We start from the raw sequence: 25,609 nt of genomic DNA on the forward strand, positions 1-25,609 counted from the left end.
TTTCAGAGGGCAGGTGGGAGGCTGCACGCTTGGGTGCAACTCCCAGGTTAAAAAAACAACAACATCACCTGGAGAAGTGTAATACTGTTTCTTTTTGACATGCTAGCAACGTGTAGGGATTTAGTAACATGGGGAGGATTGAAGCGTGCAGTTCTCCACCTGCCATCTGAACTGGGACAACCCGGCAAAGTGTGGCATGAAACTTTTCTCTCTGTTTTCTTAAATGCTTCCCATTTGATTAACTCCTGCAAACTAATGGAACACCATAGGGAAAATAACTGACCTGTCCACAGGAGCATGCTTGTGTGAGCTAACGTATTCTGGACAGACATCTTTATCCAGTTAGCTTCCTATTAGGACAGCCTTCCTGAACCTGTGGCGCTCCAGATGTGTTGGACTGCATCTCCCAGGATGCCCCAGCCAGCAGAGCTGGCTGGGGCATTCTGGGAGTTGTAGTCCAACACATCTGGAGCGCCCCAGGTTGAGGAAGGCTGTATTAGAACTTCCCATTATTTTGCTTCATATTATTTTCCACCCTGTTTCTAGTGATCTGAGCCGGTTTGGCATTCAGTTTTAACTCAAATGCTGCTGCGGTTAACTTCGGCTGGCTTCACACAAGCAAGGGCAACCTGTTTTTTGTTTTAAGTCATTTGCGCTTCCTCTGAAGAGAATCTGGTTGCCGTGCAGACTCGTAGGGCCAAGCTTGCTTCGCTTCAGCAGCATGCTCTTGGAACATTTGGTATCTTAGGTACTGCTGCAAGAAGTTGTTTAAGAAGGCAGATCTCACTTTGGTATTAATGCACTTCTGGGTGCAGGGGTAATTTCCCTATTCTTTCCCAGAAGGAGAATTGTTCAGTTGAAGCAGCAAGACAAAAAAATTCTCCTCAGCTGTTTTTTTTTCAGAAGAAAGTCATCACCACCCCACTTTCACTGTCGCATATTGACATATCTGTGAACTTGACATATCTAAGTATATGTCAAGTTCCTCAACTTGACATATCTAAGTATCTAGGGACTCAGTCCTATTATTTCCACCTTTGGTGCTTGTAAGCCTCCAATCTCGGAGGCTTATAAGCATCCACTGCAGAGTGGGAGAAGCAGTGGAGGTGATCGTCGCTTCCCTATTCCTTCCACTCTGCATTTTCGTTAGATGGGCTTTTTTTTGCCTATTTAGCTGGTGCATTTTGTCGGAGGAGGGGAGGAGGCTGGAGGTGCCTTGGGGATAGCTCATATCCTGGCCTCTCCAATCTCCCACTCCCCCACCCGCTGGAATGCCCCCTTTACCCCCTTTCCTGGGCCGCGTGCTCAACCTCATTGACGCAGCCGGTGCAGTTCCTTCCATGCCACCCACAGGGAGAATTGGAGCTAACATATTCTTCCCATCCATGCTTGGAGCGCATGCCTCCAAGGTCTTGTCCAGCACCCTAAAATGCCCTATGGCCTCTCAGACGTTGTAGACTCTTTAGAGGTCTGCATTAAATTCCAATAACACTGTGTCAGTGCCCAAGCCGACACAGCTCCTGCATACATAACAGATGCATTTCTCTGGGCATAGAGCTTTGTGACTCTGCTCGAACCTATCTTGTTTCAGAGGCGCCTGTGCTAGAATGTACATAATAGATAACTGGGCACTTGGTATTCTTGTATACAAATATCTGACAAGCTAGAATGCCCGTGCAGGAGGATGCAAACCAAAAGGGCACACTGCTATTAGGTTAAATACAACAAGAGCCATAGAACAAGGCCAGGTAGAAATGTGATCAAATAAGGAAGAGACCCAAGATCATAAATAAAATGGAACCTTCTCACTTGTCACTCAGATGTCTGTCATATGTTATGGCATTCAAAATGTTGACCGTAGGATCATATAGCTACGTATCTTGGTCTGGATTTTACGGTCTTGTTGAGATATAGTTTTGATTTAGATAGTATCTCTGTATCCGTTTGATTTAGATAGTATCTCTGATTTGTCGTACTTGGGTCTTAAGAGGAAACATAAATAACTCTGTAAGTAAATAACTGGATGTGTCTAAAACTGCCTAAAAAGTATTAGAAAATCTTCTAGTTGCCATAGACATCTCACGGAAAACTCCTTTTTTTGGCTTGAATTTAGAAGAAAAGATCCTTTAATTATTATTTTGCTCTTAGTAATAAGCCTTGATTTGATTATGAACATATACCATGTTTTGATCTATTTATATATCCACCTTCTTGGATTACTAGTTATAGAGTAAGTTAATATTTAGAATACAGTAAGTAAAAAAGAAAAGACAAACTTGTTCTCAGAGATCAGTTCTTGAAAAATAATGACTGTGCCTACTATCTCACGATAGGACTCTCGTGTCCTAAGATGATGTTTGTGTTGAGTTAATTGTTTGTCTACGAGCAGCTACATGTGGTAGAGTCACATTTAACAGATCCCCTGAACTAAAAGCAATCTGCCACGTCGCACAGATTGGTGCAAAGAGGGGTGTGCACACATCCTCTATCTTCACTTTAACTCCTGAGTGAGGAAAGGGATTTAAGCTGGAAAGGGGGGGGGGGTCGACATGAATGTTGACCTTAGTTTGTCGCATAGGTAGAATGCATTCTATTTATTTATTTATTTATTACATTTCTATACCGCCTAATAGCCGGAGCTCTCTGGGTGGTTCACAAAAATTAAAAACATTCAAAGTATAAAACCATAATATAAAATACAATATAAAAGCTCAACCGGATAAAAACAGCAGCAATGCAAAATTACAAATTTTAAACACCAAGATAAAATTTATATATAGACTGTTAAATTGCTGGGAGAATAAAAAGGTCTTCACCTGGCATCTAAAAGCATATAATGTAGATGCCAAGCGTACCTCCTTAGGGAGCTCATTCCACAGCCGGGGTGCCACAGCAGAGAAGGCCCTCCTCCTGGTAGCCACCTGTCTCACTTCCTTTGGCTGGGGCTCGCGGAGAAGGACCCCTGAGGATAACCTTACGGTCCGGGCAGGTACATATGGGAGGAGGCGTTCCTTCAGATAGCCTGGCCTCAAGCCGTTTAGGGCTTTAAATGTTAATACCAGCACTTTGAATCGGGCCCGGACCTGGACTGCCAGCCAATGAAGCTGGAAAAGGACTGGTGTAATGTGGTCTCGTCAGTAAGTGTGCTGCCCTGTTTTGTACCAGTTGAAGTTTTCGGACCGTTTTCAAAGGCAGCCCCACGTATAACGCATTGCAGTAATCCAAACGAGAGGTTATCAGAGCATGGATAACTGTAGCTAGGCTATCTCTGTCCAGATAAGGGTGTAGTTGGTATATCAGCCTAAGCTGATAAAAGGTGCTCTTTGCCACTGAGTTCACCTGTGCCCCAAGTGACAGTTCTGGATCCAAGAGCACCCCAAACTGCTCTCTATGCAGAGAGCATAGTAACACTGCTCTCTGCTGTTATGTGAATACCACTTGGATGCAAACTATTGTGAATCTGCAAAAGAGACTTAATAATGTAGAAGAGACCAAGAGCTATCGTATTCCTTTTGAAGAGTGGAGAGCATGAGTGAGGGCTATAATGAGGCAATTAGTAACCTCAAGCCTCCCTGGTCCTGCTCAGAGGTGCTTTTGGGATGGGAAAGGTGAACGAACGTTTTCCAGTAAAGGGGAGCAGTTCTTGGAAAGGCTGGCAGGTGTTGCTGAGTGCCTTCATGAGAGACAGAAGACTGTGGTGTGCCAAGACGCTGAGACAGAAATCATGTTTGCTATCTTGCAGTTTCAAGGGTACATACTGGAGACTTTTACACTAGGGCTGTGCAGGAACCCCCTGATCCGCTCTGGATCCCGATCCGGACCTTCTGGACCAGGTCCGAACCGCTCCAGATCGATCTGGACCTCTTCCAATCTGGATCCAAATCCAGAGGTCCGGATTTCCCCCCATGACACTTTGTCACTTGGCAAATAGGTGGGGAATATGAGAGAGGAATTGAAAGTCACTGGTGTCAAAACATGCACATTTTTATCAGGAAAGGAAAGGAAAAGAACCTCTCGTGCAAGCACTTGAGTCATTGCTGACTCCTAGAGGGACGCCTGCTTTCGCTGACGTTTTCTTAGAATCATAGAACAGTAGAGTTGGAAGGGGCCTTTAAGGCCATCGAGTCCAACCCCCTGCTCAATGCAGGAATCCACCCTAAAGCATCCCTGACAGATGGTTGTCCAGCTGCCTCTTGAAGGCCTCTAGTGTAGTTTTCTTGGCAGACTTTGTAGTGGGGTGGTTTGCCATTGCCTTCCCCGGCTGTTATTACCTTTCCCCCAGCTAGCTGGGTACTCATTTTACCGACCTCGGAAGGATGGAAGGCTGAGTCGACCTGAGCCGGCTGCCTGAGAACCAGCTTCTGCTGGGATCGAACTCAGGCCGTGGGGAGAGTTTCGGCTGCAGTAACTGCCGCTTACCACTCTGCACCACACGAGGCTCTACACTTTTATCAATGTCCCATTTAATATAATTGGTTGGGGTAGTTTTTGTTTTGCTTTGCTTTGATTGGCTGTAGCACTTCTGTTCAAAAATACCGCATTTTCTGCATATGTGGTGTATTAAATGAGCATATGCCTTTTTAAGTGGATGACTAGATTATGTAGTTAGAGAACTGTCAACAGGGAGGGGACAGGGGTGAGTCACATCTTACAGACCCTGTTGAGATGACACACTAAACCGTGGTGGTTAAGCATTTTGAGCTAAATATTGTGACTTAGCATGTCATGTAAACTATGACTTTGTGTGTGTTGTATGAACCATTCCTAACCATGGTGGCTACATAACCACGGTTTAAACATGCTCACTAACCATTTGTTGCAAAAGGGTTAGCGGCCTAACCATGGCTTACCGTGTTGTCTGAACAGGCCCACCATGGGCTTGATCTGAAATTGCCGCTTTGTGTTGCTGAAGCAAGGAGGAAGGAGATTAGAAAAGTGACTCCCTTGGGCATCTGTGTTCCTTACTCCTTTGTAATGTTTAAACTGCCTCTGACATGGAGCCTGAAATTATGTATCTACTGGGTTCAGTGCTCTTAAAATTTTCACTATAAGGTAATTGTCCTCAGCTTACCTGCCACAGATTAATCCCACAGTCAGTCATATCTCCCCTGTCGCTTTTAAAATGTTCTGGTAGTTGCAGGTTGCTTTCGCTCACCCAAAGCTTTTTTGAACATTGGAATTCTCTATGGTTTTCCTGTGTGCTTCTTTCACATTTCCTTGTCCTAAATATTGAATGACAGCTTCTTCTAAACTGTATTGCAGCCATGCGCATAAATACTACAGACCTGTCCCAGCCTGTTGCCAACTTTTCCTTACATGCAACGGAGCAGCTAGAGTAGCAAGCTATTCACATAAGAGGATTTGAGGTTCTCCTCAAGCACAGAGCTAGATGTTTATCTTGTATCAATGACTGCACTATCTTATGCATCTTCAGACAGGGGAAAAAAAGCCCTACAATTTCCAGCATTCAGCCGGCTGGAGAATGCTGGGAGTTGTAGGACTTTTTTCTGTTTAAACATGCGCATAGGATTGTACCCTAAGCTATTGATAGGAGGGACTCTGTGATGCCGCTGTCCAGACCCTGTTTAAGACTCTTGGCAGATATAATTTCATAGAATCAGAATCATAGAATAGCAGAGTTGGAAGGGGCCTACAAGGCCATCGAGTCCAACCCCCTGCTCAATGCAGGAATCCACCCTAAAGCATCCCTGACAGAGGGTTGTCCAGCTGCCTCTTGAAGGCCTCTAGTGTGGGAGAGCCCACAACCTCACCAGGCAACTGATTCCATTGTCGTACTGCTCTAACAGTCAGGAAGTTTTTCCTGATGTCCAGCTGGAATCTGGCTGCCTTTAACTTGAGCCCGTTATTCCGTGTCCTGCACTCTGGGAGGATCGAGAAGAGATCCTGGCCCTCCTCTGTGTGACAACCTTTCAAGTATTTGAAGAGTGCTATCATGTCTCCCCTCAATCTTCTCTTCTCCAGGCTAAACATGCCCAGTTCTTTCAGTCTCTCTTCATAGGGCTTTGTTTCCAGACCCCTGATCATCCTGGTTGCCCTCCTCTGAACACGCTCCAGCTTGTCTGCGTCCTTCTTGAATTGTGGAGCCCAGAACTGGACGCAATACTCTAGATGAGGCCTAACCAGGGCCGAATAGAGAGGAACCAGTACCTCACGTGACTTGGAACCTATACTTCTATTAATGTAGCCCAAAATAGCATTTGCCTTTCTTGCAGCCATATCGCACTGTTGGCTCATATTCAGCTTGCGATCTACAACAATTCCAAGATCCTTTTCGTTTGTAGTATTGCTGAGCCAAGTATCCCCCATCTTGTAACTGTGCATTTGGTTTCTATTTCCTAAATGATCTAATTTGATCATTGCACTCTGTGATTGGGTATTCACAGTGCTGTTTTTTTTTTTTTTAAAGAAGAAACACAAAGATGGTGTGTTTCCCCTTGTGTATCCTGGATGTGATTCCTCTGGTCTCTCTATTTCAGTTTTAAAGCAATTTGAGGGAAGAAAGAGCTGCCTTTTCACCTCTGCTTCCTAAATAGTAGGGTGATTATCATGAAGGTCTTCCAGATTGCTGCTTTTTACACAATTCGTTTTCAATTGTGTAAACAAATTGAATTTGTTTGTTTTATTGTTCTTTTTCAAATGTTCAATTTATTTTATTGTTCGGTTTCAAACGCTCAAGACACAGCATGCCACCCTTGCTAAAGGATTTAAAAAAGAGGAATATAAAGAGTCCTATAATTTAGCTCTAACCATAATTGATATGAACGCCTTTTGTTTAGGAGGCCCCGTTACACCACGGGTAAATTGACCGGGTTCAGTGTCAAAAGGAATTGGCGAGTAAAAGATTTTAATAATTCAAGAAGTGGAGTAGAGCGGTAATTGCAAAATACAGAACTATGAAAATACAGAGAGATAGAGAGGGAAGGGAAATGTGAAAGAAAAACTACAAAAATGCAAATCTAGCTTAAACATAGACTGCAAAGCAAAGATAGCTAGAGGTAGATAAAATAGAAAGTTAAGCTGAAGCATCAAAGATAATCATGTACAGCCTCCCATGGCTTTAAGTAAGCAGGACAAAGGTTTATAATTAACCCCAAATGAGAGCCAGAATGAGATGCCATTTTCATGCCCATGACAATCAGCTTCTGGCAGAAGTCTAGGGGCAGCCAAGCTCCAAATAAATCCATTCGGACTTAATATTTAATGTGGTACAAACAGGATGTCAAAACAGCATCGCTTACAAATGGGGCTACTTTGCTACTCACCCCTGACCCAATCCCAATCCAGATCCATGGGGAATCCAGTTATTCCCTCTGTTGTGAGAACTGTCACTGTACTCATAGAATCATAGAATAGTAGAGTTGGAAGGGGCCTAAAAGGCCATCGAGTCCAACCCCCTGCTCAATGCAGGAATCCACCTTAAAGCATGGCTGACAGATGGCTGCCCAGCTGCCTCTTGAATGCCTCCAGTGTGGGAGAGCCCACCACCTCCCTAGGTAACTGGTTCCATTGTCGTACTGCTCTAACAGTCAGGAAGTTTTTCCTGATGTCCAGCCAGAATCTGACTTCCTGTAACTTGAGCCCATTCTTCCGTGTCCTGCACTCTGGGAGGATCGAGAAGAGATCGTGGCCCTCCTCTGTGTGTCAACCTTTGTGTTTTTAACCTGTTGGTTGTTTTATTATGGTTTTAATTTTTGTGAACCGCCCAGAGAGCTTCGGCTATTGGGCGATATAAAAATGTAATAAATAAATATAAAATAAAATAAAATAAAATAAACCTTTTAAGTATTTGAAAAGTGCTATCATGTCTCCCCTCAATCTGATACTTCTACCCTTGGTTTCCTAACCTGACCTACCCCATGAGCGATGTTTACTCAGGAGCTTTTGGTGAAGATCACAGACGAACATTTTGCGAGTGTCAGCGTATGGTGGCTACTGGATAGCTTCTACCCATGTGTTTGTGTCTTGGCTGTAAGGATTCAGTCTGTTCTGAAAACAGGTTTGATTTAATGATACTGCCTGCTAAGCCTATTGAGATTCCAGTTGCAATGGTCTATGGCAGCCTTCCTCAACCTGGGGACGCTCCAGATGTGTTGGACTGCAACTCCCAGAATGCCCCAGCCAGCTGGCTGGGGCATTCTGGGAGATGCAGTCCAACACATCTGGAGCGCCCCAGGTTGAGGAAGGCTGGTCTATGGCTATATTGCAAGTTGCCTTGAGAATTGGCAGTAGAACGTGCTCTGTTCAGCTGGTTTTCCTGTTCCTACTCAGTGAAGTGAAAGCATACGGACGACCTGATTGTGTTGGTAGTTTCCTTTGATCTGGTGTGGAAGGATTTCCCATCCCTTTTCAGACAAACTACCTCAAACCCAGGCTTTTTTTTTCTAGCTGAAGGAAACAGCACTTTGTAATGCTGCTTTTTATATTCGTTTTCCCATCTTACTGTCTTAACCTCCGACTATTATTATTATTTTCTTTACTGAAGCATGCGTTCCTGCATGTGGGTTTGACTGCTGTGTTTGCCTGCCCACCGCCGCATGAGTGACTGAGCAAACAGAATGTTCTTTTATTTTTTAAAAAAATGCTCTTGCCCCTTTCAGCTCAAGACAGTTTTGCAAAATCCTCATGAAGCCCCACCTGCTCGTCGCAAGAAGCAGTCAGGCCGTGCGACTGTAAGTCGCTTGGGGGTGTGGGGGGACGCGCAATACCTGTTTGTCTGGCTCAGCCTGGGGACTTTGTTGCTCGTACCTAAGGCCCTCTCTCCCCTCCTCCTCCTCCTCCTCTTCCCCGCCCTGTCATCACACTGCTTGCAAGCTCCGTGCCTGATAATTGTTCATTTCTACACAGTTGTGCTTCTGGATTTGCCAAATTCACCCAGTGGATGTTCAGCTACGCTTCAGGAATTGCTTCTCAGGTGGAGAAAGAGACTCTCAGCTATAAACATCCATCCCAATTCTCACTTTATTTAGAGCATCTGTACTACTTAAGCAACAGACTTCTAGGTCCTTTATCTACCACAAGGTGCCATCCTATCCCCAATGCTGTTTAACATCTACATGAAACCGCTGGGAGAGATCATCCGGAGGCATGGGGCGGGGTGCTATCAGTATGCTGATGACACCCAAATATATTTCTCTATGCCTTCAATAACAGCATCAGCTAAGGATAGTGTGTCTCCTCTGAATGAATGCTTGGAGGCGGTAATGGGCTGGATGAGGAAAAACAAACTGAAGTTGAATCCAGACAAAACAGAGGTGCTTGCTGTCAAGGGCTCTGACCTAGGTTTGGAGGTGTGTCAGCCAGTTCTGGATGGGGCTACACTCCCCCTGAAAGACTGTGTTCGCAGTTTGGGGGTGCTCCTGGATCCGTCGCTCCAAATGACAGCCCAGATAGATGCGACGGCCAAGAGTGCCTACTATCAGCTTCGGCTGATACGCCAGCTGCACCCCTTCTTAGAGTCAGAAGACCTAAAGACAGTAGTGCACACGCTGGTAACCTCAAGGCATGACTTCTGCAATGCGCTCTGCATAGGGCTACCATTGTACCTAGTTCGGAAACTTCAACTAGTTCAAAATATGGCAGCCAGGTTGGTCACCGGTACATCTAGGGGTGAGCATATTACCCCAACATTAAAATCACTCCACTGGCTGCCGATTAGTTTTGGGGCAAAGCACAAAGTGTTGGTCATTACCTTTAAAGCCCTAAATGGTTTGGGTCCAGGTTACCTGCCTTCTCCCATACAGTCCGCCCCGCACACTCAGGTCCTCTGGGGTGAACTTACTTCAGTCAGCTAAAACTAGGCTGGCATCAGTTTCCCAGAGGACCTTTTCTTCTGTCGCCCCCAGATTGTGGAACGGCCTGCCGGAGGAGATTTGTAAAATTAACTCTCTGTGTGATTTTAAGGCAGCTTTAAAGACTAGCCTTTTCCGGCAGGCCTATCCAGATCAATGTAAAATCCAGAATTTTTAAGATGTATTGATTCCTGTTCTAATGTTGTTCCCTGCCTCGATCCAAATGGAGAGGCGGGTAAGAAATAAAATTATTATTATTATTATTATTATTATTATTATTATTATTACATGTGGCAAGGCTGTGAATAGAATCCAGGACATAAGATTCCATAGTTTAGACAGCTGCTTAGGCTGATGTGAACCGCCCAGAGAGCTTCGGCTATTGGGCGGTATAAAAACGTAATAAATAAATACACAAAGGGCTTGTGTTAGCCCAGTGCATTTTTGATGCTTTTTTTCTTTGCATGATCTATATCACCATTTGCTTTTGAAACTTCCCTCGGTGGGCACGGCTGTTCAGGGGAAAGCAAGCCTAAAACTCCCTTAGGCTTGTGGCGCTGTTTGCGTGGCGGCGCTTTGGATCCTCGCCAAGTTCTTTAGAGAAGAATTGAAGCAGTCTGTGCTAGTCCTGTAAAGAAGTTGCCTCCTGTCGTGATTCTCAAAAGCTCCTGCCTTCTTGGGAATATTGTATTTGTATTTTTAACTTGTTGGTTGTTTTATGATGGTTTTAATTTTTGTGAACCGCCCAGAGAGCTTCGGCTATTGGGCGGTATAAAAATGTAATAAATAAATAAATAAATAAATAAATAAATTGGGAGACAGTAACGAGGCCTGCTAAGTAATCTACAAAGCTATATTTAAGCAATAAACATTCCTTCCCACCTGAAGGGAGTCTAATCTCTTGGAACTTTCCCCTAGGCAAAACTATGCAAGACAATTGCCCTTTCAAGGAGAATGGAAAGCCCTTTCCCAAGACGTGTTCAGAGAGACTAGTTCTGAGGCAGCTTCTGACAGGAGGCGAGCCGGGCTGACTTTCTCTTGCCTTCCTTTCACTCCGCCCATTTCAGTCTGTGGCATACTCTAGGATCGGCTAACCTGTCCATGCTCTCTCCTTCGGAAGAATGTTGGCTTCCCACTGACTGTGTATGATTTGCCCTTGACGAGATAAACTCTGGGGAGGGTTCACCACCAGCTGGTGTAGAGCCCGTGAGAGCTTTCTCCCCCACTGGTACAGGCTGGCCTGTGTCTGGCGCCGACTCCTCTACTTCAGAGTCTGATTCTGATTGATCACCTGAAACACCTTCTTCCAAACCAGGGGGAGCAGAGCTAGACATGACACCACCCCTCCCTGAATAGAAAAGTTAATCGGATCGGCCGCCATGCATGATGGTGTGATCCCAAAGCAGAATTCATAACATGCCAGGCACTTTTGCTTTGTTTCCCAAAGGGCAAAGTGAGTCCCTTTTCTGTGAAACACAAACACAGTCTCTCTCTTGACTCATACCTACATACACATCAGTTACAAAGATTGCCATGTTTAAGAGACTGAAAGCTGCCGCATAGCAGGGCTAATGAAGCAGGCACATTTTTATTTCTGTATTACGTTATGACTCTTATTTAAACACCTTTTTAAAAAACTGAGCGAACCCACCCTGCTGTGCACACCAGATCCATCGTCGGGCTTGCAGAAAATAAGGCTGCCGGGCCTCTTGTTCTCCTTGTCTCGTACCTCCTGTTTGAAAACGCTTTGCTCCCTGTTGCTGCCTGATGGTTTCCCCTGTTCGTTTCCCTTCTGTTGCTGCAGCTGTGTTAGGATGCTGCATCTCTTGTTTGACGCAGGTCAGCAATTGACTCGGCCTCACCTTCCTTCATGCTGTCTGTTTGCAGAGCGCGAGCAGCACCTCTTCAGCAGGACCTGCTGGGGATCAAAGTGAGCTGGTCACAAGGATCGCGAGCCTTGAGGTGGAGAATCATAGCCTTCATAGCGGTGAGTGGCCGCACTTTGTAATGAGTTGCATCTGTGCTGGCAGATCCTTTCCGCCCTCGTATAAAAGGAGAAGTCTGCATGTTTTCATAGAATCATAGAGTTGGAAGGGGCCTACAAAGCCATCGAGTCCAACCCCTGCTCAATGCAGGAATCCACCCTAAAGCATCCCCGACAGTTGGTTGTCCAGCTGCCTCTTGAAGGCCTCTAGTGTGGGAGAGGCCACAACCTCCATTGTCGTACTGCTCTAACAGTCAGGAAGTTTTTCCTGATGTCCAGCTGGAATCGGGCTTCCTGTAACTTGAGCCCATTATTCCGTGTCCTGCACTCTGGGAGGATCAAGAAGAGATCCTGGCCCTCCTCTGTGTGACAGCCTTTTAAGTATTTGAAGAGTGCTCTCATGTCTCCCCTCTTTGTGGTTGGACTGCAGCAAGGAGCTAGGTGGTCCTTCAGCTGAGGCCAATACAAAACCAGAAAGGAAGGCGGGGAGGGGGAAGGCAATTGCTGCATGCCTGCTTCTTTGATCCCATTCATTAACGTGTTTTTTCCCCCTCTCCTCTTCTCCCCACACCTCCAGTGGTTGCCGACCTCCAGCTTGCCATCTCCCGACTGGAATGTCGCCTGAGTGTGCTGGAAAGAGCATCTACTACTCACCACCCTTCCCCACCACCACCAACACAGGTAAAAACACAGGGCACAATTCAAAGTGCTGGTTATGACCTATAAAGCCCTATATGGTTCGGGTCCAGGTTATTTGAAAGACCGTATTCTCCCTTATGAGCCTGCCCGTGCTTTGAGATCTTCTGGAGAAGCCCTTCTTTCAGTCCCACCATCTTCACAGGCGCGCTTGGTGGCAACATGGGAGAGGGCCTTCTCGGTGGCTGCTCCGGTGCTCTGGAACTCTCTAGGCTGGCTCCCTCCTTGATGGGCTTTCGGAAGCAGGCAAAAACTTTTTTGTTCCAGCAGGCCTTTGGAGAATAGTCTGTCCCTCCATCTATGTTAATGTCTTATAATTTTGTTGTGTATTTTAAATGTTTATGGTTTTGTTTCCCCCCCCCCCCCATGTATATTTTAAACTTTGTAAGGCCGCCTTGAGGCCCAGCATTGGGCAAAAGGCGGGATATAAATAAATAAATAAATAAATAAATAAATAAATAAATATAATAATAATAATAATAATAATAATAATAATAATAATAATAATAATACCATTTCTAAAGGAGCCCTCCCACCTGTTACGTGTTTCATTCATACCTAGATAAAAATGCCCAGACTCTTTCCCCCGCCCAAGTTCTCCTGAATAGAGTACGCTCTAGCTGCTGTGTCTTCATTATCTGAAAGACCTTATTCTCCCTTATGAGCCTGCCCGTGCTTTGAGATCTTCTGGGGAAGCCCTTCTTTCAGTCCCACCATCCTCACAGGCGCGCTTGGTGGGAACGCGGGAGAGGGCCTTCTCGGTGGCTGCTCCAGTGCTCAGGAACTCTCTTCCCCGGGGAAGCTAGGCTGGCTCCCTCCTTGATGGGCTTTCGGAAGCAGGCAAAACTTCTTTGTCCCAGCAGGCCTTTGGTGAACAATCTGGGCCTCCGTCTGTGTTAAGGACTTGTAAAATTGTCTTGTATTTTAAATGTTTTAATATTGTAATATATTTAATTTTAAAAAAACTTTTGTATATTTATTTTCATAGGTTTTAAAATGTATTAAATTTTGTAAGGCTGCCTTGAGGCCCAGTATTGGGCAGAAGGCGGGATACAACAACAACAACAACAACAACAACAATAATAATAATAATAATAATCCCAAATGGGGCCACCTGTGCGGGATATTTGTATTTAAGTCTCCCAGATACATGGTTCAAGCCAGGTCCCCATGGCATAAATGGCTCATTGTCTATGGAGTCAGGTCACTTGCTTTCTATTGAGACCTATTTCTGCCAATATAAATGAGTCCAATGCAGATCAATTGCCATACTGTAATCCGAACATTTCCAAAATTTCTTCTTTCCTATGTTTACCGCCTTGAGTTGCTGGCCGCAGAGCGGTTGGCCTTTACAGAGCATGTTGCTGTATCGTTGCAACGCTCTCCTTTCGCGTCTCACGGTTTCCTCTTGTGAAATAAAGGATGCACCCTGGAACAGTTCCCGGTAGCTTCATATTGCAGGGAAAGATTGGTAATGGTGGATATGTGGCTTTTGGGAAGGTTCATCCTCCATTACTATCCTTCTCACTAATGAACCTAGGATTTCTCAGAAAGACATTTGCCTTGATTTGAAAACCATTGCCCTAATCTATAAATGGGAGTAATATATAGGGAAGGCTTGAGTCTTGAAGCTGCTTGCTGTAGAGAGGTTCTTCTAAAACTGGAATCCTCTTCTTGCTTCTAGTTATCAGGTCACATCATTTCCTAGAAGTAGATTAACAAATTTGTCTTATACTATGAATGGTTTTAATTTTTGTGAACTGCCCAGAGAGCTTAGGCTATTGGGCGGTATAGAAATGTAATCAATCAATAAATAAAAAGTTAGGAAGATGTCAGGGGAAATCCATTTAAGGAAACGCTAAGGTGCTGTATTGCAAGGCATCTCCGCTAACGTAGGTCTGGCTGTTGGAGAGATGCTAGATAATGCAAAACAGACCCATTCCTATATTTCTTGAGCTGGCAATGAATTTGGTAAGCATAAGAATATAAGAGCCCTGCTGGATCAGACCAGGGATCCATCTAGTCCAGCATTCTGTTCACACAGTGGCCAACTGGCTCCCACCCATGTTCCCCAACAGCTGGTGAAGACAGGTACGCTACGTCCAATACTGGAGGTATCATATAGCTATTTGGACTAGGAACCATTGATAGCCTGATGCTCCATGAATCTGTCTAATCCTATGAGGAGAGGAAGTTAAGTCTCTTGAATGCCTCTAGTGTGGGAGAGCCCACAACCTCCCTAGGTAACTGATTCCATTGTCGTACTGCTCTAACAGTCAGGAAGTTTTTCCTGATGTCCAGCTGGAATCTGGCTTCCTTTATCTCTTCTCGATCCTCCCAGAGTGCAGGACACAGAATAACGGGCTCAAGTTAAAGGAAGCCAGATTCCAGCTGGACATCAGGAAAAACTTCCTGACTGTTAGAGCAGTACGACAATGGAATCAGTTACCTATGGAGGTTGCACTAGAGGCCTTCAAGAGGCAGCTGGACAGCCATCTGTCAGGGATGCTTTAGGGTGGATTCCTGCCTTGAGCAGGGGGTTGGACTCAATGGCCTTGTAGGCCCCTTCCAACTCTGCTATTCTATGATTCTATGATTCTAAGTCAGCACAGTTTATTGCTTTATGCTAAACTATGCTCTTCCGCTGCTCTCATTCATTTCAGTGTGACTTGCTTAGGAGAACTATTTATTTATTTATTTATTTATTTATTTATTTCACTTATATACTGCTCCCATAGCCAGGGCTCTCTGGGCGGTTTACAGAAATTCTAAAATTGAGATAAAAACAAGTATACAAAATTTAAAACTCTAAAACACAATCATAGTGGATTGTGTCCCGTAGGTCCAGTTTGTGTCCACTACTCACTAGAACTGAAAACACACCATCTGCTTTCATTTCAACTCATGTTTGGGTCCCTCTGCTTCTAGGAATTGCTTTTGCTTTCCGTTCGCAGTAGGGCTGATTGTTTCATTTTCTCCCTGAAGAAGGTGGAACCGCTGACCATCACATCGAGGAAAGTTGAGCTGCCTTCTTCTTTGCCTGCCAAGAAAACAGAATCTCCCGCTGCCGCCGCTGCAGTTGAGGACGACGATGACGACATCGACCTGTTTGGCAGTGATGATGATGAGGAAGACCAGGAAGCTGCCCGGCTTCGAGAAGAGCGACTAAAGCAGTATGCAGAGAAGAAATCCAAGAAACCCGGCCTGATCGCCAAGTCCTCCATCCTCTTGGATGTCAAGCCTGTAAGCCTGTCTCATGCCCAGCTGGGGAGTGGATAATGTTGGGGTGATGCTCCAGGTGTTTCTCTCACCTGTACAAGTACATCTTGTTGGAAGTGGAAAGTGCTTCTCCCACCTTGTCTGAGGTTTTTTAATATGCCATCCCTGTTTTGCCTCTCTCCTCCCCACCCCAATCACCGATAAATGGGGCATTGGCAATTGATTGAAACCAGTATCAGAGGGGCTGTCTGGAGTCTGTGTTTGCAGGAATTCACACTAGGTACATGATTCAGTAGCTCAAGGACTGAATCTGCTTTTCTTTCTAAAAAGAGTATATAGCTGTCAAGGCTGACATAGGGTTGACTTGAAATGTTGGGCGTTACCAGGTAGGGACCGCTGAGTAGGATTTCGAGTGGTCTCTTGGAGGGACGTCGGTGTCTAGCAGCGCTCATTGGCTTTCCCCTTGATTACCTAAGTTAGGCTTATGCATAGCTCTACCAACTTGCATCGTTTATATAGTTGCTGGGCTCAGTTTTCCTGAGTGCAGAAATTGATGTTTTTATGGTTATCACATCATTGCAGTTTAAACAAGAGCTGTGCTTCAATTCTGTTCTCCCACTGCATCAGAAACTCTGTTTTCCTGACAGTTCTTAATACCACTTCACTATGTGTGCTTGCAAGACAGAGAAGACAGTGATAGTGTAAGGTCGCAAAACCTAGTTCCCATATACCTACCTATTTTGTCAAGTGATCTGGAAGGAAAGGTGTTGCCTGTTGGAATAGGCATCCAGGAGTACGTTCTCCCTTGGTCTAGGGTCCCTCGAGCTGTCTGACTGGCAGCCACATAGAATCTGCTCTTTATGGAAGTGTCCACATGCAGACTTCAGGCAGTGCAAATAACTTAGTCAGTTTACTCAGTATTCTTCATCTGGAGAAGAGTAAGAAGAAGCAAAGATGAGCCAGTTTATGGACATGTGTATCCCATATGATAAATTGACAAATCAGCTGAAAGCTACATGGAAGCTTCAAGTTACAGAAAACCAAATTCCGGCTGGACATCAGGAAAAATGTCCTGGCTGTTAGAGCAGTACGACAATGGAACCAATGACCTAGGGAGATGGTGGGCTCTCCCACACGAGAGGCCTTCAAGAGGCAGCTGGACAGCCATCTTTCAAGGATGCTTTAAGGTGGATTCCCGCCTTGAGCAGGGGGTTGGACTCGATGGCCTTGTAGGCCCCTTCCAACTCTACTATTCTAAGATTCTACATTTGTGAGCCTGCAGGAAACAATTTAAGAACTGATGTATTATTTATTTATTTATTTTATTACATTTATATACCGCCCCACAGCCGAAGCTCTCTGGGCGGTATTGATGAAACAGTCAAATGACAGATGAGAAGCAGGTTTTTGAGCAAGAAACCTGAACCACATTTTGTGCTCACTGGCTTGCGGGATGTAGTGGAAGCATCCTTGATGCTTTAACTGGTAGAAATAGGAGTTTTAGGGGAATAGTCTTGTTCTTCACTACAATAAAGCATAGGTAAACACAGCCAGAATAATCTCTAGCAAACAGTATCCTTAGGTAATAAGGATACTATAATAAGTAATCTTTAATTACTTCATCAAGCACGCAAGGCCTCTTGTCAAACTCCAAAATTTAGCATCATGTAAGCCTTTTCTAACAAACATCTGACTTTCGATCACACTCCAGGTAGCCAGCTCACAAGGTATTTTAATACCAAATATAAGGTGCATATATGGGGAAAGGATATAAAACCAGATTCATACTCCTATACCACTCAGTGTGTGTGTGTGTGTGTGTGTGTCTGCAATAAAATGTTGGAGTGAACCGCTTTCCGGATCGTCCATTATGTCTTTAATGTTGAGTGCCTGCAGAATGGGTACATCAGGAGTTCAAATGTCAAAATACAGGGAAAGACGCAGTTTGACGAGAGAAAGGGAAGTCAGGTATAGTGGTTATACTGTTAGGCTAATAGTGGGAAAGACCCAGGTTCATGTCTTCACTCAGCAACAAAACATATTTGCCCCATTCCCTTAGACTAGTCACCATCTTTTAGCCTAACCCCCCTCACAGGGAAGTTGGGGGGCAGATACGTTGGGTGGGGCTGGCCTTGTAGGCCCCTTCCAACTCTGCTATTCTATGATTCTATGATCATGTACATTGCCCTGAGGTCCTTGGACAAGTAGGATCAAAATAGTATCCAATATTTTTAGAATCCATCCCTTCTGTTTTAGCTTTAAGGAAAGACAAAGATGCATGCTTGGCTATAGAATGTACCAACTCAGGAGGCCAGTTTCTTGCCATGGCATAACATGCCAAGACATCAGGAAAAACTTCCTGACTGTTAGAGCAGTATGACAATGGAACCTATGACCTAGGGAGGTGGTGGGCTCTCCCACACTAGAGTCATTCAAGAGGCAGCTGGACAGCCATCTGTCAGGGATGCTTTGAGGTGAATTCTTGCACTGAGCAGGGGGTTGGACTCTATGGCCTTGTAGGTCCCTTCCAACTCTGCTATTCCATGATTCAGTGATTCTATGAAATGTTGACTTTAATCCCAGGCTCATTGATCACTGCGCTTTGCTTATATTTGCGCTCAGCCTTGAATCTGCATTGGGCTGCTCACTTGATTGTGCAATTTGAATTGTTCACAACACACTTGGTGGTCACCTGTTCAAGGAAAGGTTTGCAGGGGGTGGATGGGTGTTACATCTGGCACAAAGGTGCTTTATAGAGACTGGCTTGAAGAAAGGTGGAAGATCTAAGATTTCATAAAATTGCTAACTAGATTGTAGGTTAGATAACTGGCCCTGGTGAGAAAAACAACCATATTTGGTTTCTTCATTTTATGGATTTGTTTTCAGCTAATCTCCAGGAAGTTTTTTTTTTTATTTTCATGAGCAGCCTTGTTTTCCCCTTCTCCTATAGCAGCCTTCCTCAACCTGGGGTGCTCCAGATGTGTTGGACTGCATCTCCCAGAATGCCCCAGCCAGCTGGGGCATTCTGGGAGTTGTAGTCCAACACATCTGGAGCGCCCCAGGTTGAGGAAGGCTGTCCTATAGCCTCAGCCTTTTACTGTTTGCCAGTGGTGCTAAACCTTTTTTGTAATTTATTTATTTATTGCCCTTCTTCAGTGGGACGATGAAACAGACATGGCCAAGATGGAGGAATGTGTCCGATCCATTCAGATGGACGGTCTAGTCTGGGGAGCCTCCAAACTAGTCCCAGTGGGTTACGGCATCAAGAAACTCCAAATTCAGTGTGTGGTGGAGGATGACAAAGTTGGGACAGATATACTGGAGGAAGAGATCACCACGTTTGAAGATTATGTAAGTTCCCTGGGAGGACTGTTTCTCTGGACAGTTCTGGCCCAGGTGCCTGGATCAATTCAAGCAAATTCAGTTTTCCAAGCCTCTAAGAAGAAAATACTGATCTTACTAGGGTTAAAAACCCCAAAAATGGGGAGGGGGTGGAATTTCAAGTATGTTTCCAGTTCTATTTCATGAACCCTTTTCTGGTGGGTTTTGTTCAGGGTTTTTTTGGAAGAGGGCTGAAGAAAGAAGTGCTTTTCCCTCCCAGGGGGCATTCAGCAATGCTTTGGATTATTATTGCCAGGAAGAAGTTCTTGTACTCTGCCGAGGCTGCAGTTGATCAGGGATATCAGCAGGAAAATAGTGCAAACGAAAAAAAAAAGGCAGGGACAACACTTTGGGCAACCTGAAAGCCTCTTTCTGCCTGAACATACTGCAATGTTCAGCTCAACCTCTAAGACTTTGCACACTCGTCTTGAGACTGTTGGCACACATTTAACAATATGTTGAGCTTTGGCTGTGGTGTAATGTTCTCCCAACTTCTCCCATCCTTTCTACTGCCTACCTGGGCCCAGTGGTGGACTACAGTGTTCAGATTACTCACTGAACACAGTGCTTGCTGAGGGAGACGCTCCCTTTGTGCACTCAAGAGTTTAAATACTACAGCTGGATTTTCAAGCGACATTAAACCACTGCTAAAGCTAAGCATTGTGTTCAGGCATAGTAAACGTTCATGAATTGAACACATACACAACTTTATGCAGAAACCAGTATCCCCTGGCACCAGCATTCATTGTTTAAAGAATTCATACTGCTTTGGCAAACACCCAAGTTGGAAGAAATGGGGAAATGCTTTGGGGGGGGGGGGGCAGTGGAGACCTTGACCCATAGGAGCAGGCGCTAAAAGGGCAGACATGAGAGCACTCTTCAAATACTTGAAAGGTTGTCACACAGAGGAGGGCCAGGATCTCTTCTCGATCCTCCCAGAGTGCAGGACACGGAATAACGGGCTCAAGTTACAGGAAGCCAGATTCCGGCTGGACATCAGGAAAAACGTCCTGACTGTTAGAGCAGTACGACAATGGAATCAGTTGCCTGCTAAGGTGGTGGGCTCTCCCACACTAGAGGCCTTCAAGAGGCAGCTGGACAACCATCTGTCAGGGATGCTTTAGGGTGGATTCCTGCGCTGAGCAGGGGGTTGGACTCAATGGCCTTGTAGGCCCCTTCCAACTCTGCTATTTTATGATTCTATGGAAAAAGAGGCAAGCTCTGGTGCTTCAGGAATCATATAAAAGTTGTTTTATTAGTTTATATCCAAACGTGCTCTGCTCAACGTTGCGGACTGGTTTTCCTTCGTCAGGAGCTGGAAACAGTTGCTGTGCCAGCAGGAGCTACTGTTAACACAACGGTTTTCTAATCTGCAGCATAACTGCAGATGTATATGATTCCTGGAGCACCAGAGCTTGTCTCTTTTTAGCGCCTGCTCCTATGGGTCAAGGTCTCCACTCCCCCCCCCCCCATTTCCCCATTTCTTCCAATTTGGGTGTTTGCCAAAACAGTATGAATTCTTTAAACAATGAATGCTGGTGCCAGGGGATACTGGTTTCTGCATAAAGTTGTGTATGTGTTCAATTCATGAACATTTACTATGCCTGAATACAAGGCTTAGCTTTAGCAGTGGGTTAATGTCGCTTGAAAATCCAGCTGTAGAATTTAAACTCTTGAGTGCACAACTTTCTCCCTGCACACTAACACCCATAGGAGCAGGGCAAGAATCTGGGTAGGTAATTCAGGCTGTGTCCCAGTTGTATTCCAAGTCCTGCTCAAGGGTTTCTTAAGGCTTCCAGGCCTTCGACAGACATGCCAGCATCCCTCTTAAACAACCATGAAGGTTAGTCTTCATGGTTTTAGATGGATGCCTGGATGAGGTTGTGGAGCCCATTCTTTGCTGAAGGACTGTGAAACAGGGCTTGGATTTTGCCAGGCTTGGGATCTTAGAAGGCTGCTTGTAAGGATCTCCAATCTTTAAAGCTCTTTCTTATGTTACTGTTTTCCCTTCGTGTCTTGCAGGTGCAGAGTGTCGATATAGCTGCTTTCAACAAGATCTAACAGCAAACCTTTACACTTTCTAACGCTAATAAAAGGTCAAGAGTTGGAGAACAGTGCTGCGTCGGGGCCTGTTTCCTTAACCAGTGTGCTGTCTCTTCTGTTTTTAGAGCTGGTGCTGATTGGAGGGAGCAGGGCCTATTCAGCGCTGCCTATACATGAAGTTGTGTCTCCAAAGGCACTCGCTGTCTCACTTGTGCTTGGTTGATCTTACCTGCTCACTGCCTGCCTGGAGATGATGGAATTAGTCCTGTGGCAGTTCTTGTACAAGTCCAGTTCATAGAATCATAGAACAGCAGGCAATCGAATCCACCCCCCTGCTCAATGCAGGAATCCACCCTAAAGCATCCCTGACAGATGGCTGTCCAGTTGCCTCTTGAAGGCCTCGAGTGTGGGAGAGGCCACAACCTCCCTAAGTAACTGGTTCCATTGTCGTACTGTTCTAACAGTCAGGAAGTTTTTCCTGATGTCCAGCCGGAATCTGGCTTCCTTTAACTTGAGCCCATTATTCCGTGTCCTGCACTCTGGGAGGATGGAGAAGAGATCCTGGCCCTCCTCTGTGTGACAACCTTTTAGGTATTTGAAGAGTGCTATCATGTCTCCCCTAAATCTTCTCTTCTCCAGGCTCAACATGCCCAGTTCTTTCAGTCTCTCTTCATAGGGCTTTGTTTCCAGACCCCTGATCATCCTGGTTGCCCTCCTCTGAACACGCTCCAGCTTGTCTGTGTCCTTGAATTGTGGAGCCCAGAACTGGACGCAATACTCTAGATGAGGCCTAACCAGGGCCGAATAGAGAGGAACCAATACCTCACTCCTCATTTCAGCGGAGCCTCTGTAGGAGATGTCCTTGCTGCATTGTCCCATTCCCACATTGCCCCCCGCCCCCCAAAAAACTCTGTTCACATATGCACCACATCAACAATAATGGATAACCTTGCTATGGTTTGCACAGCTCATTTGCTTCAGGATCTTAACCTGTGCCGCTAAAACTATTCTTCTCCACCAATACAGTGCCGCCTTAGTCTTCCTTGCTTGCTATCTATGGGATGCTCAGACTTAAGCTGCATGAATTGGAATCATCCCAAAAAAGGTGTTCATTAACTATCTACCTGTTCCTGAACTGGATCTAGCCAATGGGATTAAAGTAGCAGGAACTTTGGGGGAATGTGAATATGTAATACTGGAATTCATGTTCTTATGGAATGTGAAAGGTGAGCATAGTCAAACGATATATCATGGATTTGAGGAACGCTGATTTTCAGAGAGATGGGTTGGGATTCCTGAAGGAATTACTAAAGGCAGAATTGCATACAGTTCCAACGAGAGAGAGAGAGAGAAATGGGAGACAACTTTTTAAAATGTGGCTGTACAAAAAGAAGGGTGTTGCATGAAGTACAGAGGAGTAGCCCCTACTTCTAGGGTGGTCTTAGGAAAGCTAAGGTTCATAATGAGCTGAAGCTGTCAAGGGATGCTAAGAGAAATAAGGCTTTTTTCAGGTATTCGAAGGAAGGGGAAAGAAACGGTAAGCCAACGCACAGTAAGAGCTTCAGCTATTGGGCACTATAGAAATGAAATTAATAAATAGAAGAGTGAAGTGTTAAAGCAGTGACAAAGAGAAGGTGGAACTGCTCAACTCCTATTTTTGCCTCCACCTTCTTCCAAAAGGAGAAATGTGTTATCTTGTATAAGTAGCATGACAGGTGAGGGTCAGGACTGCGGTTCAAGACTGATAAGGAGTTGTTCAAGAAATACAGTAGCTAACTTAAATTAGTTCACCTCCTCAGGGTCTGATGAATTGCATCCTAAGGTAGTGAAGGAACTCGCTGATGTATTCTCCGGTAGTTCTCAAAGCTGATAGAAGTTCTTAGAACAGGTGAGGTGTCACAGGACTGGAGACAGGCAGATTATTGCCTGAATCTTCAAAAGAGGCAAAAAGGAATGTCTGGGAAACGAACTTCAAACATGGGGAAGACATAAAACAGAAGGTCATCAGTATAGAAAGCAGACAAGTTGGAGCGTGTTCAGAAGAGGGCAACCAGGATGATCAGAGGTCTGGAAACAAAGCCCTATGAAGAGAGACTGAAAGAACTGGGCATGTTTAGCCTGGAGAAGAGGAGATTGAGGGGAGACATGAGAGCACTCTTCAAATACTTAAAAGGTGGTCCCACAGAGGAGGGTCGATCCTCCCAGAGTGCAGGACGCGGGCTCAAGTTAAAGGAAGCCAGATTCCAGCTGGACATCAGGAAAAACTTCCTGACTGTTAGAGCAGTATGACAATGGAACCAGTGACCTAGGGAGGTTGTGGCCTCTCCCACACTAGAGGCCTTCAAGAGGCAGCTGAACAACCATCTGTCAGGGCTGCTTTAGGGTGGATTCCTGCATTGAGCAGGGGGTTGGACTTGATGGCCTTGTAGGCCCCTTCCAATTCTACTATTCTATGATTCAAGTGGTACGGGGAAAGGTTGAGGAACTGGGTATATTTAGCCTGGAGAAGAGAAGCACTCCTCCCTGGGCTCTCTCAGAGGGCAAAGACTTGCTTTCTGTTGCCACAGAGGTAGGCTTAAGTTGCAGGAGGGTAAAACTTGGTTGAACATCAGCTGGAACCTCTTGATGGCAAAGAAGCTGAGCAGTGGGACAATTGCCAACAATGGGGTCTCCCTTGCTGGAGGTCTTCAAGCAGAGGGTGAACAGCCACATGTTGGGAACGCTGTGCCTTTGGTTTTCCTGCCGTGAGTTTGGCCTTGTGGCTTATAGGTCCCTTCCAGCTCTTATGTGATTCTATGAAAAAACAGTTCGTCTGGCACAACACAAAATCTGGTCCATTATCAAACAGCCAGAGAGGACACCATTCTTGTTCAGCAGACAGTTTCAGAAAACAAGAAATTGGGTCAGGCTGCCTGTTGTAAAAAGGGGGCGGGGAGAAGAAGTTGAAGACTCCAGTGTTAGCAAATTGGAATCATGAGTATTTATTACATTTACAATCCCATCTGTCCCCCAAAGTGGAATTCAAGGCAGAGTACATGGGGTTCTCAGGTGGCCCTCCTCCCATCCACACCCTGCTTTGTTCTAATATGGTTACTGTGTGGGGTGCCGTCAACCCATGTTTTGGTCTGGGAATAAATCCACCCACTGAGTTTCTTCTGTTTCCCGAGTAAAATAATCATTGCTGGAGTGGGCAGAAGTATTTATTATGGGGCCCTCTATAAAAAATGTGTTAGGTCTCAAATCACTGGGTGAGAAACAACGTGCAAGTATGAGGCGTCTCTCCAGCACTTATCGTTGGGCAGAATCCTTGTGGAGAAGAACTGGGAAGCCTGGTGTGTGCATAAAGGCAGTTGGCATGCCTTCCCACCAAGTTGGAGATCTGTCCCTCAGTCGGTCCTGATCAATAGGCAAGTGTTCATATCTATTCCAGGAAACAAGAAGACCCTCTTGGTGCTGGATGTTCGGTACAATAGAATCCTGCCTGAACTGACCAGGTGTCCTCAAAGGGGTTCTAATGCCAGATGGTTTTGGTGTTCTTTGGCTAGGAATAGCCCTGCTCATAAAACAACCGTAAGAAAGCTGTAGCGTTAAGAGGTAGTCTGATACAACAGAAGTATACACGAAATTCCATCTTTCTTTGACATGTGAGAAGAGCAATTAGCGTGCGAACATTCTTTAGGCTAAACTGGGCCTGTTTTATCCCCTTAATTAAACACATGCATTTCCTGATGAGCAGAACACTAAGTCCAAATCAACTCAGCAGTGTACAATCGGGGAGGCCCGCGCCCTTGTGCTAGTTCAGCCCTTCTAGCCCTGCAGTTTCTAGGGTGTAATGCAGATACTGTCATCCATCTACTGTTTAGGCAGCTCTCGGGGTCTAGGATCTGATGACTCAACATGCACTGGTGCATTTCTCTAGTTGGGCTTCCTGGTGTATGAATTGCCGAAGCTGTGGCAGTGTAGTTAACCCAGCAAAGAGTGAGGTTAATAGTTGGATCACAAGCTGAAGCTACAGCGTTGGTACTCAACAATCCCAAATGAAGGCTTCACCCAAAGAGTGAGATAATTTCTCATACCCATATTGTTACTGTTGTTAAAAAGTAATGCTAATTACTCACATATCAAAGATGGAATTTTGTGTTTACTTCTGTTGTATCAGGCTAACTCAATGCTACAGTTTTCTCTTATGGTTGTTTTATGAGCAGGGCTATTCCTAGCCGAAGAACATGAAATCTATTACTTCATTTAAACCAAAAAATGTCACTTTGTTTTTCATCATGTTTTTATATGGCCATGAGGGCCAGGATCTCTTCTCGATCATCACAGAGTGCAGGACACGAAATAATGGGCTCAAGTTACAGGAAGCCAGATTCCAGCTGGACATCAGGAAAAACTTCCTGACTGTTAGAGCAGCATGACAATGGAACCAGTTACCTAGGGAGGTTGTGGGCTCTCGCACACTAGAGGCCTTCAAGAG

General features: G+C 45.2%; 1 protein-coding gene across 5 annotated transcripts in view; it reads left to right on the plus strand.

Annotated features, from left to right (window-relative positions):
• The window catches only part of EEF1D (eukaryotic translation elongation factor 1 delta), a 39,125-nt gene extending 17,922 nt beyond the window's left edge, over nt 1-21,203 (plus strand). For 3 of the 5 annotated variants that reach the window (XM_063131204.1, XM_063131199.1, XM_063131201.1), the window contains 6 exons: nt 8,619-8,690; nt 11,697-11,796; nt 12,371-12,474; nt 15,475-15,732; nt 18,865-19,059; nt 21,112-21,203. In XM_063131204.1, the coding sequence (XP_062987274.1) occupies nt 8,619-8,690; nt 11,697-11,796; nt 12,371-12,474; nt 15,475-15,732; nt 18,865-19,059; nt 21,112-21,150 (768 nt within the window). In that variant the 3' untranslated portion in view covers nt 21,151-21,203. The remainder of the gene's footprint in view (nt 1-8,618; nt 8,691-11,696; nt 11,797-12,370; nt 12,475-15,474; nt 15,733-18,864; nt 19,060-21,111) is intronic. The other 2 variants (XM_063131200.1, XM_063131203.1) reach the window with 1 other exon arrangement.
• Nucleotides 21,204-25,609: the final 4,406 nt, after the last annotated feature.

Source organism: Elgaria multicarinata, chromosome 7 (genome assembly GCF_023053635.1).
Source record: "Elgaria multicarinata webbii isolate HBS135686 ecotype San Diego chromosome 7, rElgMul1.1.pri, whole genome shotgun sequence".
Lineage (NCBI taxonomy): Eukaryota > Metazoa > Chordata > Lepidosauria > Squamata > Anguidae > Elgaria > Elgaria multicarinata.